The sequence below is a fragment of the Thalassophryne amazonica genome, chromosome 1, assembly GCF_902500255.1.
Source record: "Thalassophryne amazonica chromosome 1, fThaAma1.1, whole genome shotgun sequence".
Taxonomy (NCBI): Eukaryota; Metazoa; Chordata; class Actinopteri; order Batrachoidiformes; family Batrachoididae; genus Thalassophryne; species Thalassophryne amazonica.
In genome coordinates this window covers 51,570,554-51,584,510 of record NC_047103.1, presented here as the reverse complement: position 1 = coordinate 51,584,510, position 13,957 = coordinate 51,570,554, and the positions used below count along the sequence as shown (strand labels likewise).

Below are 13,957 nucleotides of genomic sequence, written 5' to 3'. Positions count from 1 at the left end.
CATATCAGGATGCTGATTAGACACCATGATTAGTGCACAGGTGTGCCTTAGACTGCCCACAATAAAAGGCCACTCTGAAAGGTGCAGTTTTGTTTTATTGGGGGGGGGATACCAGTCAGTATCTGGTGTGACCACCATTTGCCTCATGCAGTGCAACACATCTCCTTCGGTGCATGTGCAGACCAATTTTTAGGGGGGGACCGTTCAGTCTGCGACACCGGATTTGACCCGGATTGTGGATTTTGTGGACATTTGAATTTGATATTGAAAAGCCCATTTGGTGTACATTCTGCATTATACCTCAATCAAAACTGCCTCAGTCACTCTCATTTTTCTGTTATGGATTTACCTACACCACCAAAATTGGATGGCAGCTCCAATTTTATGCCTGTTTGTCTATCTTCCAGTTACCAGTTGGAAACCAAGTGCTAAAAAGCAATGACAAATTGTGCAAAGCAAAGATAACCAGTGTTCTGTGAAAATTATCTGAAAAAGAATTCAGAAACCAAAAAAGTAAAAACAAAAACAAAAAAACACCTAACAACGCCACAAAAAAGTTCAATTCAAGTGCATGAACTAAATACATACTCCTGACATTTGATCACATCTAATTTAGCTTATGAAAAGCCACTTTCTAACAGGACTTTGACCTTAAAAGGTTTTTCTTGAAAGGTAAGAATTTTGTGGAACTGAAAACTAGTGATGGCGGAGGTTTGCGCTCTACGAGTGTGGTGCACTAGTTTTTGGTTTTGTTTAACAGCTCCACACAGAACAAATATACTGAATAATTTACCTGGTTGAGAACAGCCAAGAGGTGTTCTGAGAAGGCACAAACAACTGCAACTAGAGACTGACAAAAAACCATATCTCTTCGCAGCTGGATCTCTGAATCTAGAAGACAAACAAAAATGATGAGAGAGAGAGAGAGAGAGAGAGAGAGAGAGAGAGAGAGAGAGAGAGAGAGAGAGAGAGAGAGAGAGAGAGAGAATTTATGATAATTAAACAGACTTTGTGTGAGTGTGTGTGTGGGGGGGGGGGGGGGGTGTCAGCTCACTGTGCTGTGACAATTTTTCAAATTTGCAGAAGGTGACATAAAGTCTGGGCCCCTTTTTTTCCATCTCCTGGGTATTAAATATTGCATCAGGAAAAAATGAGAGCAAATGGCAGATGTGACCAAGTAGAAAATAATTAACTGCCATAATTTATGAAAAATAGACCTCCTATAAAAGTTCAACAATCCACTGCGTTTAAAAAGAGTTCATGAACCTCTAAGAAAAAAATAATGTCTCATAGTGAAATGTATGTAAAACCCTCTGACATGATTTGCCAATATTTCCACACTTTGTAAAGTTTTAATATTTCTTCTTAGTTTGTTTTGTCTGCAGGTTTTTAAAGGAGAATAACAGCAATAATGTCGTGATGCACAGGGACATCCAGGGTGATCTGTCAAATGTGTTCATTGTGACGCTGCTTTGAGTTTGTGCTCTTGAGAGCTGAAATTTTTTAAAAAAGAAAGAAGAAATATATCATCATCATTGCTTCTCTGCAGCATGTGTCAAGTTTCATAGTGTTCTATTAAGAGTAGTATTTCACTGGGCTGCGAACAACATCTGCGAGGAAACTTGTGCAGTTCGGCGGAAGGGTCGCAGATGTTCACTGTCCCCACCTTCATTGTGGGGTGGTGCCTATGCATCGCTTGATTTTTGAAAAGACCAAAACAATTCCCCGTGATGAACTCCCTTGCTACATCGTCAGGCGTGCTCCTCGTACCCCTCACCACGTCCTCTCTGCAACTCAGAACGTGTGCCACATGTGAAGCAACTTGTGAGGTGTTAGCACACACTTTTTCTTTTATATGATCAGAAATGAACAGCACTTCTGGAAGCGCCTGAACACTCCAGCAGACTCCAGCCACCCTGCTCTGCAGTCTGAGCACGTTGGACACATCCTGGCCATGGACAATTTCCACGGGCCGGATTTGTTGCTTATTTATTTATTTTTCTGGGGACAGAAGTGAATTTAAGTTTAATGGTCCTGTTCGGTGGCCACCAGCTGGGCACGCGTGCACGGACCAGATTTATTATTTAAGGTGCTTTTTCTGCCTGAAGTCGGGGGAATTTTCACAGCCGCTTTCACATAACAATATAATAGTCCACGGCCTTCCTGAGCACAGCGTGCACAAACATGTCATCGTTTCAGCCACGGCAGTGGAGCTGAACATCCGTGAGAGTTGCCACGTGGTATTCACACACAAAATCCTTGAGCCTACAAAGACCATGCCAGTGCCACTCGACATTCACGTCCACATGAGAAAGTTATCGTCTTTTGCCTGTTTTCACTCAATTTTCTGCCTCTCCGTCCTCTCCACCAGTCGCACATCAGTGAAACACTACCCTTAAGCCTAGTTCACACGACAGGATTTTAAAATTATCTTTAGCTTTCCAAAACCTTAGAGACCACACACGTGAAGGTAAAAAATCATGGATCTAACAGGTTTGGTCGTACAGTGTGTGGTGTGCAGCCACACGGTAAGGACAACAACACCACACATGAACAGATTTCACACACGAACATTCACAGCTCAGACAGGAAATCTCGCAAAATCTCTCGAGATTAAACGTGACTTCAGAGTAAACAAACAGAGGTACTTTGTGGACTATTTACAACAGAGGGAAAAAACGATACAAAAAGAAAAAGAAAAGGTGTTCTTAAAAGGAGTGGAGACAGCGCGACCACCGGACTTTCTGGTAAGTCAGAACAGCTGTTTTGATTTTATTTTCTGCTCCGTACGTCCGTCACCTCGCTTTCTGATTGGCTGCACGTCACATTCAGCAGGCTGCGAGCTCGTTTTGGTCGGAGGACACAACACACGCTGCGATATCGGGCCAAAAAAATCCAACATGTTGAATATCCCCGATTTGTGATCGGAGCGCTCCTGACGTCCTTCCGAGCAGATCAGAGCGCTCTTAACACACCACACACAGCAGGAATATCTGATAAGATTATATTTAGCGTCATCACGATTGTTGGGGCATCCTTAAGATTGTCGGAAGGGGAAGATCGGGTCCGATATCGGCCTAATTATCCTGCCGTGTGAACCAGGCCTAAGCTGATCGGGCTGTGCTCTGCGCAATCCTGAGGAATTGTGGAATCCCCAAAAAGGTATGGACATAATATCCAGCCTATACACAAATACTGTTAGTGTGGAGCGGGGGCAGAATCTCAGAATTTTTCCCACTGAAAACTGGCGTTCCTCAGGGATGAGTTCTGGATCTTACACTGTACAGTGATTGCATGGACTGGGTGTTTGGTAAGGTTGTGGAAACCAGCTCTTTAGGTGCCATTGTTGGTGAGAACAGGTTTAGTAACCTTGACGTTGCAGATGATGTGATCTTTGCAGAATCAGTAGATACTTTGATTGCAACACTTGAGAAGATGAGTAAGGAATTGGAGTGTCTGGGTTTGCGATTGTTCAGAACTAAGACTATGATCAAGGCTTTTAATGACTTCAAAGGTTCCGCTATCAGAAGTGTATCTGCATGCAGTGAAGGAGTTGGACAAATCTCTCTGTGCTGCACTAACAGATTTTTTTTTAATTTTCTTGGTTCACCCCTTTAGCTGGATCATGTCTTAAAGCTTTGGCATCTTTTCCAAAGCATGATTGATCTTTTCACTAAGTTTGTGAAAAGTTGTTTTTCATATTTCTGCTATAAGACAAAAATGTAACACTTTACAACAAGGGTACATTCACTGGCATCAGTTAAGACTTAACTGTGACTTAACTATATCATTTATGAAGGGTATTGAAGGTAACTAAGGTAAAAGATACTGAGCACCGTAAATAAATGATGACTGAGCCCATTATTTAAATCTTAATAATTTATTAGTTTACACTTATTACTGCATGTTTATAGTTATTTTTAAAACAATACTAGACTAAGCCACATTGTTTCAGTGTGTAACAACTGCAAACTGACCTGTGTACTGAAGTAAGACCAATAGCAGCCGTGTCTTCACCTCTAATAGAAAAGCAAATAAAAGCAAATTAATAACCACACAAACATCCCCAAAAGTATTTCAGTTTGCCTGTGATGGTATGACCTAAACTATAAACTCGGCCCCATAAGGCCATAAAAATTGGCCTAAAACTGCACATCTAAGCTGTGGAGCTGTTTATCCTCACATATAAGAAAAACACATCATAAAAACCAGCCGCAGGCAAAGATAATAACATAAATCTACACTGGTTTATAGTCACATCAGAACCACGGGGAGCTTGACTGCGAGACGCACTGAAATCAAAAAGCCATCATGGTGAGCAGTAGAAAAAATGTAGTGTACATAACCCAGGCAGCACATTAATATCAACTGCGCTTATTTGCACTTTTTCACTCGTGACCTTCAGCTCACCTTTTGTGGGAGTGTTATAAGGCCAGCTGTGGGTTTGGTGCGTCTGCGTTAGTGTGTGCGTACATGTCTGCGTGTTTGTGTTTTCAGTGTGCGCCAACAAACACAAAACCACACATGTAATAGGTCTTCGGTTTGGCAAGATGCAGGCTTTCAGCTCCAGCTTTACCATGTGTATCCCGGGATGGTTTTTGTTTTAAAGCTGCAGGAAGGATGCACTCTGGAAAATCTTGCACTACATAATTGTAACAGAGTTCATCATTTTGTCCAAAAACTGTGATGAAAAGCAGGAGAGGTATAAGTTGCTAGTTTGACGGTGGATGCAAAAACGAGTTAACCAGTAAGTACAACTCCATTTGGGGCACATGAGGGCACACTGCAACCTAAACGGAGGGAAATATCAACACCAAGCCGGGTACTGGATGGACAGTGGCCACCAAAGCTTCCTGAGGTGAAACGGTGAAACAGTAAAGTGAAGTTCTGCAACTTGAATGTTTACACTTACTTCGTAATTTTGTCTTTTGTTATACAGCATATAATGTCGCCTGTGTCAGACAGACAGAGTTGGGGTTGGGGGGGGTCAGATTTTCTCTGTCACAAACATCACCTCACTTTGCAATCTCACACTGCAGATGCTAATGCCAAATTCACACATTATTGTGTATATGTGTTTCCGAAGTGTGCAGATATACGTGTGCATATGTGACAGATAGACAGAGGGAGAGAGACAGCAAGAAAGGGAGAGAGACAGCAAGAGAGAGGGAGAGACAGCTCTCTCTTAAAATGATTTTTTCATCCTTCAGCTTTTTATCTCTGCAGAGGTCATAATGTGTCATTCTGCTAATGCAATGTTGCGGGTGATTGCAATGAAATGTGCTGAAAAGCAGGGTGTACGTGGCTTGTGAACCCGCTTATGTAAGGCACATCTGAGAGCTGCATTGGTTTTTAACAGAAAGAAATACATAGTACTAAACTTCAGATCTGGGGTTTGTTCATCTAAAGGTAAATCTTTTCAGCTCTGTGATTGACCACATCTCAGTTTTGCACACATGTACACTGCTACATGTGGAATTGCGGTTTAGAAGGTACTGAGCGTGAAAATGACACCAGCTGGAAACTAGCAATGAAACTTGCCTTGTGTTGTTCACCGGTTTACACCAGGTGAAAGATAAACACCATATTCAACTTAAAGTGTATTCTCCTGATAAACATTGTTTAGTGTCTAAACGTGTGAAAGAAGACATGCTGTATGTGTGTTTTAAACATGTTTGGGACCGCTCAGGTGCACACTGACCTTCCACACATTTAGCAATCGTTTGTGTGAGGGCCTGAACACTAGTGGGTAGGTTCCAGGGATCCTGTTTGACATGAAGGCGCAGCTTCTTTGTGCAGTTCACTTTGGCTTCCATCTCCTGCTGAAACTCTAAGACACACAAAAACAGAAGTCAGACTTTCCCAGTGGAATGATGTGAATTTATTAGCATCACTTTTAAGGCACACTTTGCATAGAGAAAACAGATCACATCTGACAAGCCGCCTTTGTCCACCTCTTGCATTATTAATTAGTCAGAGTTCTGTTCCTCTCACAGACATACTATTTCATTTTTCTTCCCCGCTGCAACTTTAGTCATCAATTCCTCTTCGAAATACAGAGATAAAGCTCGCCTCATCAGTTTTTCCCCTGTTCTCTCCCCCAGTCTTTGGTCTCTAAACATACTTTAAGAAATACAATGGGAAAAGAATGTTCAAAGAATATTAAATCCACAAATGTTAGTCATTAAAGATGATTTAAAAAATTTAATTGGTGGCAGCAAATCACGTCAGTTTGTCATGGACCTGATTAGTCAGCCTTCATCAGGGCTGGGCAACTATGAGCCAATAAGTGGCAACAATTTGAAGGTTTTCATTCTAACTGATCATATCAGCAGGTGATTTACATCTTGAGGACTACTTTGAATTGAGGGGAACTCATCCATGACATGATCAGCTGGAACTAAACCCGCTGACCACCGGTCTGTCACGCCTTACAGTGGGCAATCCCATTCATCATCTTTCACTTATCCCATTAAAGTTTTCTGGAGGTTACTGGAGCCTCTCTCAGCATACACTGGGTGGAGGTCAGGTATGGACTGCCAGTACATTGTAGAATTGTTTCCCATCCCATCCTCATTTCTCATTTATGTCATGCTTTTTAGCATTGGTTCTGTTGCTTCAAGGATGCAGCGATGCACAGTACCAGCGCATGCTCCCAGACTTGACTTGACTTTTATTGTGAAATATCACTAATGAATACATTTAAGCTCTGCTACACTTTAAATATGCACTAAGTCTGTTTCTAGTAGTTGGCACATGTGTTATGTTTTCTATTGGCCAATCCGGTTACTTTTTTGCTACACTGTTTGTAAGGTTTCTGACAAGTCTCTCTTCCACCATATTTCTGAATAAAGGATAAAATTACAAATCACTCAGTGGGAGAGGCAACCAAAACTCTTTAAAATAGGAGGCTGCCTGCTGCTTAATCTCTCTCATCACATCCTGACACCGGCAAACCGACACGAGCAAATACACGTATATCCAATGTTTTCCCTCTTGAAAGTGCTTCCAAAGTTGAGTTTGAAGGCAAAGACCAGCTCTGTGTGTGAGAGGAAGGTATTTTGGAGTTGGGGACACAAAGTGAGAAATCAGATGCAGGAATGTTCCACTTGTTAAATAATCCTGTTTGCTACGTTCCCAACGTAGAGTTGAGATCAGCACATCCCTCCTGAGGGCATTTAGAGCAACACACATATACAGATGCATTTTCAGATCAAGCATATTTATGCTCACTTGAGGACAGATGAAAATGAGACAGAGGATCCATGTGTCAGATGGGGAGAGAAGTGTGGAGGCGATACTTATCATGCTAATAATACAAATAACTATGTAAGCTGCTCTTATCACATTCAGTCATATTTAACATTAAAAAAACTCTCAAACGTTTACCATATCAGAGTTTATTAAAGTCTAAATTGATTGTACAGCACAATATGGACCACCTCAGGCCAAAATGCACTTTATCATCATTTAAGTTTGAAAGTCTTGCATGTCGCACTCAGAAAATAAAGAAACTAATTGTTTAAACAGCATAGTTTTATTCTATCTAATCTTCAGAATGGGCCGACACATATAAACAGTGTCAGAGCATGACAGGACACTATAAGCTTGTTTATATTTGTAGCATGAGGTGATAAGAAGACATTTAGATCCTTCCAAAAACATTTCTTGCAAGATATACACTGGAACAACAGACAGCGTGGTTAAATACCGAAGATTAGATGGCAAACACACAAAGAACAAGAGTGCTCGAAGAGCACAATATCCCTCGTTGGCAAATGCTGCCTTGGGACTAGTGCTTGCTACATTCTGATACTATTTCAAGGTACGTTATAGATATAGATATAATCCAGACACCAACTCATGAAACTGGCAGTGTCTTGGCTTATTAATCAAGGGCCATAACTATGCCAAAATGTGTCAATCTTGTACAATATTACAATATGTGTATTACCAACATTCTAATAAGGACAACAAGGAACTGTACCAGTAAAAAAGTAAGTAATTGTACCATGTTTCCCATAATTCCTACTACAAATGTGAGAGGAGTTGATTTCAGAATGCAGGCACCCACTCATGAAACTGACAGTCTCAATTTGTTAATCAAGAGCCATAACTCTGATAAAATGGGCCCAACTCAAAGAGCAATATAATAATATGCGTATTACCAACCTATAACAAGGACTTGTACTTGTTTGTAAGTTTCACAAACTTCCGTCTAAAACTGTGAGGAGTTGATTTCAGAATGCAGGCACCCACTCACAAAACTAGTCTACGACTCACAAAACGAGTCTAGATTTGTTAATCAAGGGCCATAACTCAGGCAAAATGGGCCCAACTCGAACGATATGATAATATGCGTATTACCAACCTATAACAAGGATTTGTACTAGGTTTTTATGAAATTCCTCCTAAAATGTGATTGGAGTTGATTTCAGAATGATTCTACTCTTTTTAGAATGGCCAGATGGACAGACAACCAGACAGACAGACAGAAATCTCCACAGCATAATACATCCCTTCGGGCCTGCCGCCAGCAGGGGATAAAAAAGCTCCATGATGAATCTGAACTTTCATCTTGCAAGTAGGGGGCCTAGAGGGATGTGCATTCTGGTGCTCTTTAGAAAAATTTAGTTTTTTCTGCTCAACAGAAAGTAAGAAATGACAGCAAAATTGATAAATATGACAAATGAAATATTCATGAAATCTTAGTCAGAGCTTGTTACATTAATGCATTTGTACTTTTAGATAAAGGATAATGCTGAACATGATAAGTGGATTTGGTATTAAATATTGGATTTGTGGACTTTCTTATATATGATGACAGAAAATCAATTTTGGTCCTTTTGTTCCAACTAGAACCACAACAATTATTCATTCATTCATTCATTCATCTTCTACTGCTTAGTCCAATTAAGGGTCGCGGGGGGCTGGAGCCTATCCCAGCAGTCACAGAGCGCGAGGCGGGGTACACCCAGGACAGGACGCCAGTCTGTCGCAGGGCCACAAATAGACAAACAAACACAGACACACCCACACACACACCTACGGACAATTTTTAAAGATTCCAATCCACCTAACCCGCATGTCTTTGGATGTGGGAGGAAACCGGAGCACCCAGAGGAAACCCACGCAAACACGGGGAGAACATGCAAACTCCACACACAAAGGCCACGGGAATTGAACCCACAACCTTCTCGCTGTGAGGCAACAGTGCTAACCACTAAGCCACCATGCTGCCAACCACAACAATTAATTGTTAAATAAATTAACTATTTTGACAACTGATTAGTCCTTTTTCAGTTTCCAAATTCTATCTGATTTCAGCTTCTTAAATGTGGATAATTTCTGGATCATTTTACTGGTTTCTTTACTCCTAGCCAGAAGTAAACACCATGTTCACCATTTTTGATATTCTATGGCCCACACAGTAACCGATTGATTGAGAAAACAATCAATCCATTAATCAAGTATGACTAAAAGATACATCCTGAGATGCACTGGGACACATCTTCAGTGATGTTCTGGAGCTCATCTGATGTTTCGGGTCTTTCAACATCATACGCCCTCCCTCCGGCGACCCAGCCAGGGTTGATCAGACCCTGGCTTGTGTCCCAGTAGCATTTGCCCACAGATCGCTCCTCCTGATCCAAAGCCATCTGGAGGCTCTCTCTGCTGCCTCCATGGTTTCTGTTTTGCAGCCCCTGTGATGCCAAGCAGCAAATACACCTTGCATAGTGAGTGACCAGCAAAACCCCTACACCCCACCTCAATGGGCTCGCAGCGTGCTTTCCAGCCTCTTCTTTGGCATTGCTCAACCAGATCCTGGTACTTTGATTGCTTACGCTCATTTGCCTTCTCTATGCGATCCTCCCAGGGAACTGTCAGCTCAATCAATAGCACCTGCCTTGAGGAAACTGACGAGAGCACGATGTCTGGCCTCAAAGCAGTTATTGCGACATAATCTGGAAACTGAGCTGTTTGTCCAAATCCACTCGTAGATCCCAGTCGACAGCTGAGGTAAGAAGGCCGGCTATAGGTTTGGGGTGTGACTGTGGCTGCTCTCCAACCCTGACGAAGGTGATGCTCCTTTTGCCCAGTTGTTGCTTGGTGCTGTAGTTTTTACCCACTGCTTTAGAGAGAGTCGCTGCAATAGACTTCAACACCTGGTTGTGCCGCCATCGGTATCGGCCCTCTCCCAAGGCTATCAAGCAGCTGCTCAGAATGTGTTCCATAGAGCCTCTCCTAGAGCACAGTGCACAAGCCGGAGAGTCATCCATGCCCCAGAGGTGCAGACTGGATGGGCTGGGCAGGACATCATAAGCGACTCGAACCATGAAGCTGATGCGCTTGGGTTCAGCCCACCAGATCTCGGGCCAAGAAACCTTCCTCTCCAGCACGCCCTCCCACCTTGTACATGCTCTTTGCTGCTGCATGCCCACCATCCTACTGGCCCGTTCCTCCTCAACCCCTGAGAGCACCTCCTTCAGGACTAGCTGGCGTTTGTCCTTGCCGTGTACCTTCTCATAGAGTGGCTGAGGAAATGTTCCTAGCCCTGCATGTCCCCTAGTCACCATTCCCACCAAAGCCCTGTGCCTCAGCCGAGACTCTGCTGCCTCCAAACACTCCTGAGCCCTCCACTTCCTGCCAGTTTGTACCACGATGCCTGCTGCTGCCACTCTCGAGTCCTTGGAGTCCCGATAGAGCAAAGCCTCTCTTGTGCGAGAGACCCTGAACTCCTCATCGAGGCTGCTAAATGGCAGCTGGAGTTTATTCGTCCTCCCATACAGTGCAGCACTGCAAAGGCTGCGTGGAAAGCCCATCCATCTACTGAGATAGCCGCTTATCGTCCTCTCCAGAGTCTCTACTGTCGACAGGGACACCTCATACACCAGCAGAGGCCAGAGTACCCAGAGTAAGATGCCATGCTGGCAAATCCATGCCTTAAACCTACCGGGTAAGCCAGACTTGTCCACTGCTGATAGCCATGACTCAAGCTCCTTGGTGGTGGCTTGGATTGCTCCTGTATCCCTGAGACTACAGTTGAAAACCTTGCCCAGGCTCTTGACTGGTTCCTCTGTGATAGATGGGATTGCTGTGCCACCAAAAAAAGTAAAACTTGTCTGCCATCTTACCCTTCTTCAGCACCATGGCCCTGGATTTAGCTGGTTTAAAGCTCATTCTTGCCCAAGAGATGAGCTCTTCCAGACCCTGGAGTAACCGTCTCCCACCGGGCACAGATGTTGTGGTGACAGTGAGATCATCCATGAAGGCTCTGATGGGGGGCAGCTGAATGCCAGACTTGGACAGAGGACTTCTGCACTCCTTCCCAGCTGCCTTGACAACCATGTTCATGGCCAGGGCAAAAAGGCTAACTGAGATGTGCACCCAGTTATGATGCCCTTTTCAAGCCGGTGCCAGTCTGATGTTACACTTCCAGAAGCGACTCTGCACCTGAAATTCCCGTAGTAGTTCAGGATGAGGTCCTTGATCTTCCTGGGTACGTGATGTCGAACCAGGGTAGTCTCCACAAGCTTGTGGGGTATGGAGCCATAGGCATTGGCCAGGTCAAGCCACAGCACCACAAGGTCTCACTTACCCTCCCGTGCCTCCCTAATCAGCTGGGTGACAACCCCGGTGTGTTCCAAGCATCCTGACACTCCTGGAATCCCACCTTTCTGGACCGAAGTGTCAATGTAACTATTCGTAAGGAGGAAGTCTGTCAACCTTCTGGAAAGGATACTGAAGAAAATCTTCCCCTCCACACTAAGGAGCGAGATTGTTCTGAACTGCTCTAGCTTGGTGGAATTCTCCTCCTTGAATATCCAGACACCCTCCGCTTGCCTCCACTGGTCCGCAACAGTTCCTCTGCGCCAGATCACACGCAGGATCTTCCAGAGGATTCCAAGAAGCTCAGGGCAGCATTTGTACACCTTGTAGGGTACTCCACTGGGTCCTGGAGCCGATTTTGCTCTGGCTGCAGTCACTACCTCTTGGATTTCCTTCCAGGTGGGCTCAGAGGTGATGAAATCAACAGTGGGAGATGGCATGTCCAACAAGGCACTTTGAGGCCCTAGCTCGTGCTCTCTTTCAGGGTCGCTCAGGTTGCTTTCCAGGAACTGGTCTTCCTCTTCCTTGGAGCAAACTAGCTGCCCACTGCGCTTCTCCCCCAACAGCTGTTTGGTGAATCCGAATGGATCAGCTATGAATGCAGTTCGCTTCCTGGCTCTCTCTCTCCTCTCCTGTGCCATTCAGCTCTTTGCAGGGTCATGAGTTTCTTCCTGATGATGTTCTGGAGCTCAGCTAGTGGTGGTTTCTCCTCCTCTGTCGCTACCTTGTACTGCCTAGCCAGGGCCTGCAGCTCTTTCCACAGATGGTGGATCTTTTCAGCCCTTTGGTTTTTAATGTAGTAAGGTCTGCTGGACTTGCACTCCTCCACACCAAACATCTCTGTTCCAAAGGTGACAATGATGGTTGTCATGGTCTGGAGCCGCCTGTCAGCATCCCCTTTTGCTGTTGCTTCAATGATTCTGGCTGTGTCTACATCGGATTGGTGCCACACTTTGTGCTGACTCCCTGCCGGTCCACTTGATGCGTGGCTGTTGAACTACTTTGCTGGGGGCTGGAGAGCTTGTCACTTGGAGGTTCTGGGCTCTGTGGGGTGTCTCCCGGGCAGGCTCCTCCGTCGTCTCACCAGGACTGGGTCCTGTGTGCTGTGCCACACTCTCCTGCACCAAGCATTTCATTCGGCCCTGATGAATCTCAGGCCGCGCTCGTTTTTGCAGATCTTGCCGCAAATGCATTTTTTGGCTGTCATCGTCTTTAAGCCGTTTGCCAGAGTCGTTAACGTTGTGTCTGTCCTGTTGGGGAACTCACCCCCACCTCTCGGGTTCCCCTGTGGGTATAAATACTGCCAGGGGAACCCGAGATATATGAAAATATGAAATATGATCATTTTCATACAGTAGTGTTCAGAATAATGGTAGTGCTATGTGACTAAAAAGATTAATCCAGGTTTTGAGCATATTTCTTATTATTACATGGGAAACAAGGTACCAGTAGATTCAGTAGATTCTCACAAATCCAACAAGACCAAGCATTCATGATATGCACACTCTTAAGGCTATGAAATTGGGCTATTAGTAAAAAAAAGTAGAAAAGGGGGTGTTCACAATAATAGTAGTGTGGCATTCAGTCAGTGAGTTCGTCAATTTTGTGGAACAAACAGGTGTGAATCAGGTGTCCCCTATTTAAGGATGAAGCCAGCACCTGTTGAACATGCATTTCTCTTTGAAAGCCTGAGGAAAATGGGACGTTCAAGACATTGCTCAGAAGAACAACATAGTTTTATTAAAAGGTTGATTGGAGAGGGGAAAACTTATACGCAGGTGCAAAAAATTATAGACTGTTCATCTACAATGATCTCCAATGCTTTAAAATGGACAAAAAAAAAAAAAAAACAGACGCGTGGAAGAAAACGGAAAACAACCATCAAAATGGATAGAAGAATAACCAGAATGGCAAAGTCTCACCCATTGTTCAGCTCCAGGATGATCAAAGACAGTCTGGAGTTACCTGTAAGTGCTGTGACAGTTATAAGACACCTGTGTGAAGCTAATTTATTTGCAAGAATCCCCCGCAAAGTCCCTCTGTTAAATAAAAGACATGTGCAGAAGAAGTTACAATTTGCCAAAGAACGCATCAACTGGCCTAAAGAGAAATGGAGGAATATTTTGTGGACTGATGAGAGTAAAATTGTTCTTTTTGGGTCCAAGAACCACAGACAGTTTGTGAGATGACCCCTAAACTCTGAATTCAAGCCACAGTTCACAGTGAAGACAGTGAAACATGGTGGTGCAAGCATCATGATATGGGCATGTTTCTCCTACTATGGTGTTGGGCCTATATATCACATACCAGGTATCATGGATCAGTTTGGATATGTCAAAATACTTGA

At 43.9% G+C, this 13,957-nt stretch overlaps 1 protein-coding gene and 1 pseudogene across 1 annotated transcript in view; both read right to left on the bottom strand.

The window, feature by feature from the left end:
* Window positions 1-13,957, bottom strand: part of prex2 (phosphatidylinositol-3,4,5-trisphosphate-dependent Rac exchange factor 2) — a 432,315-nt gene that overhangs the window by 95,707 nt on the left and 322,651 nt on the right. Inside the window, exons 30-32 of the mRNA XM_034169827.1 lie at window positions 5,702-5,830; window positions 3,978-4,019; window positions 794-891 (exon numbers count right to left, since the gene is read on the bottom strand). Coding sequence (XP_034025718.1) covers window positions 794-891; window positions 3,978-4,019; window positions 5,702-5,830 — 269 coding nt within the window. The remainder of the gene's footprint in view (window positions 1-793; window positions 892-3,977; window positions 4,020-5,701; window positions 5,831-13,957) is intronic.
* LOC117510194 lies at window positions 9,547-12,481 on the bottom strand (annotated as a pseudogene).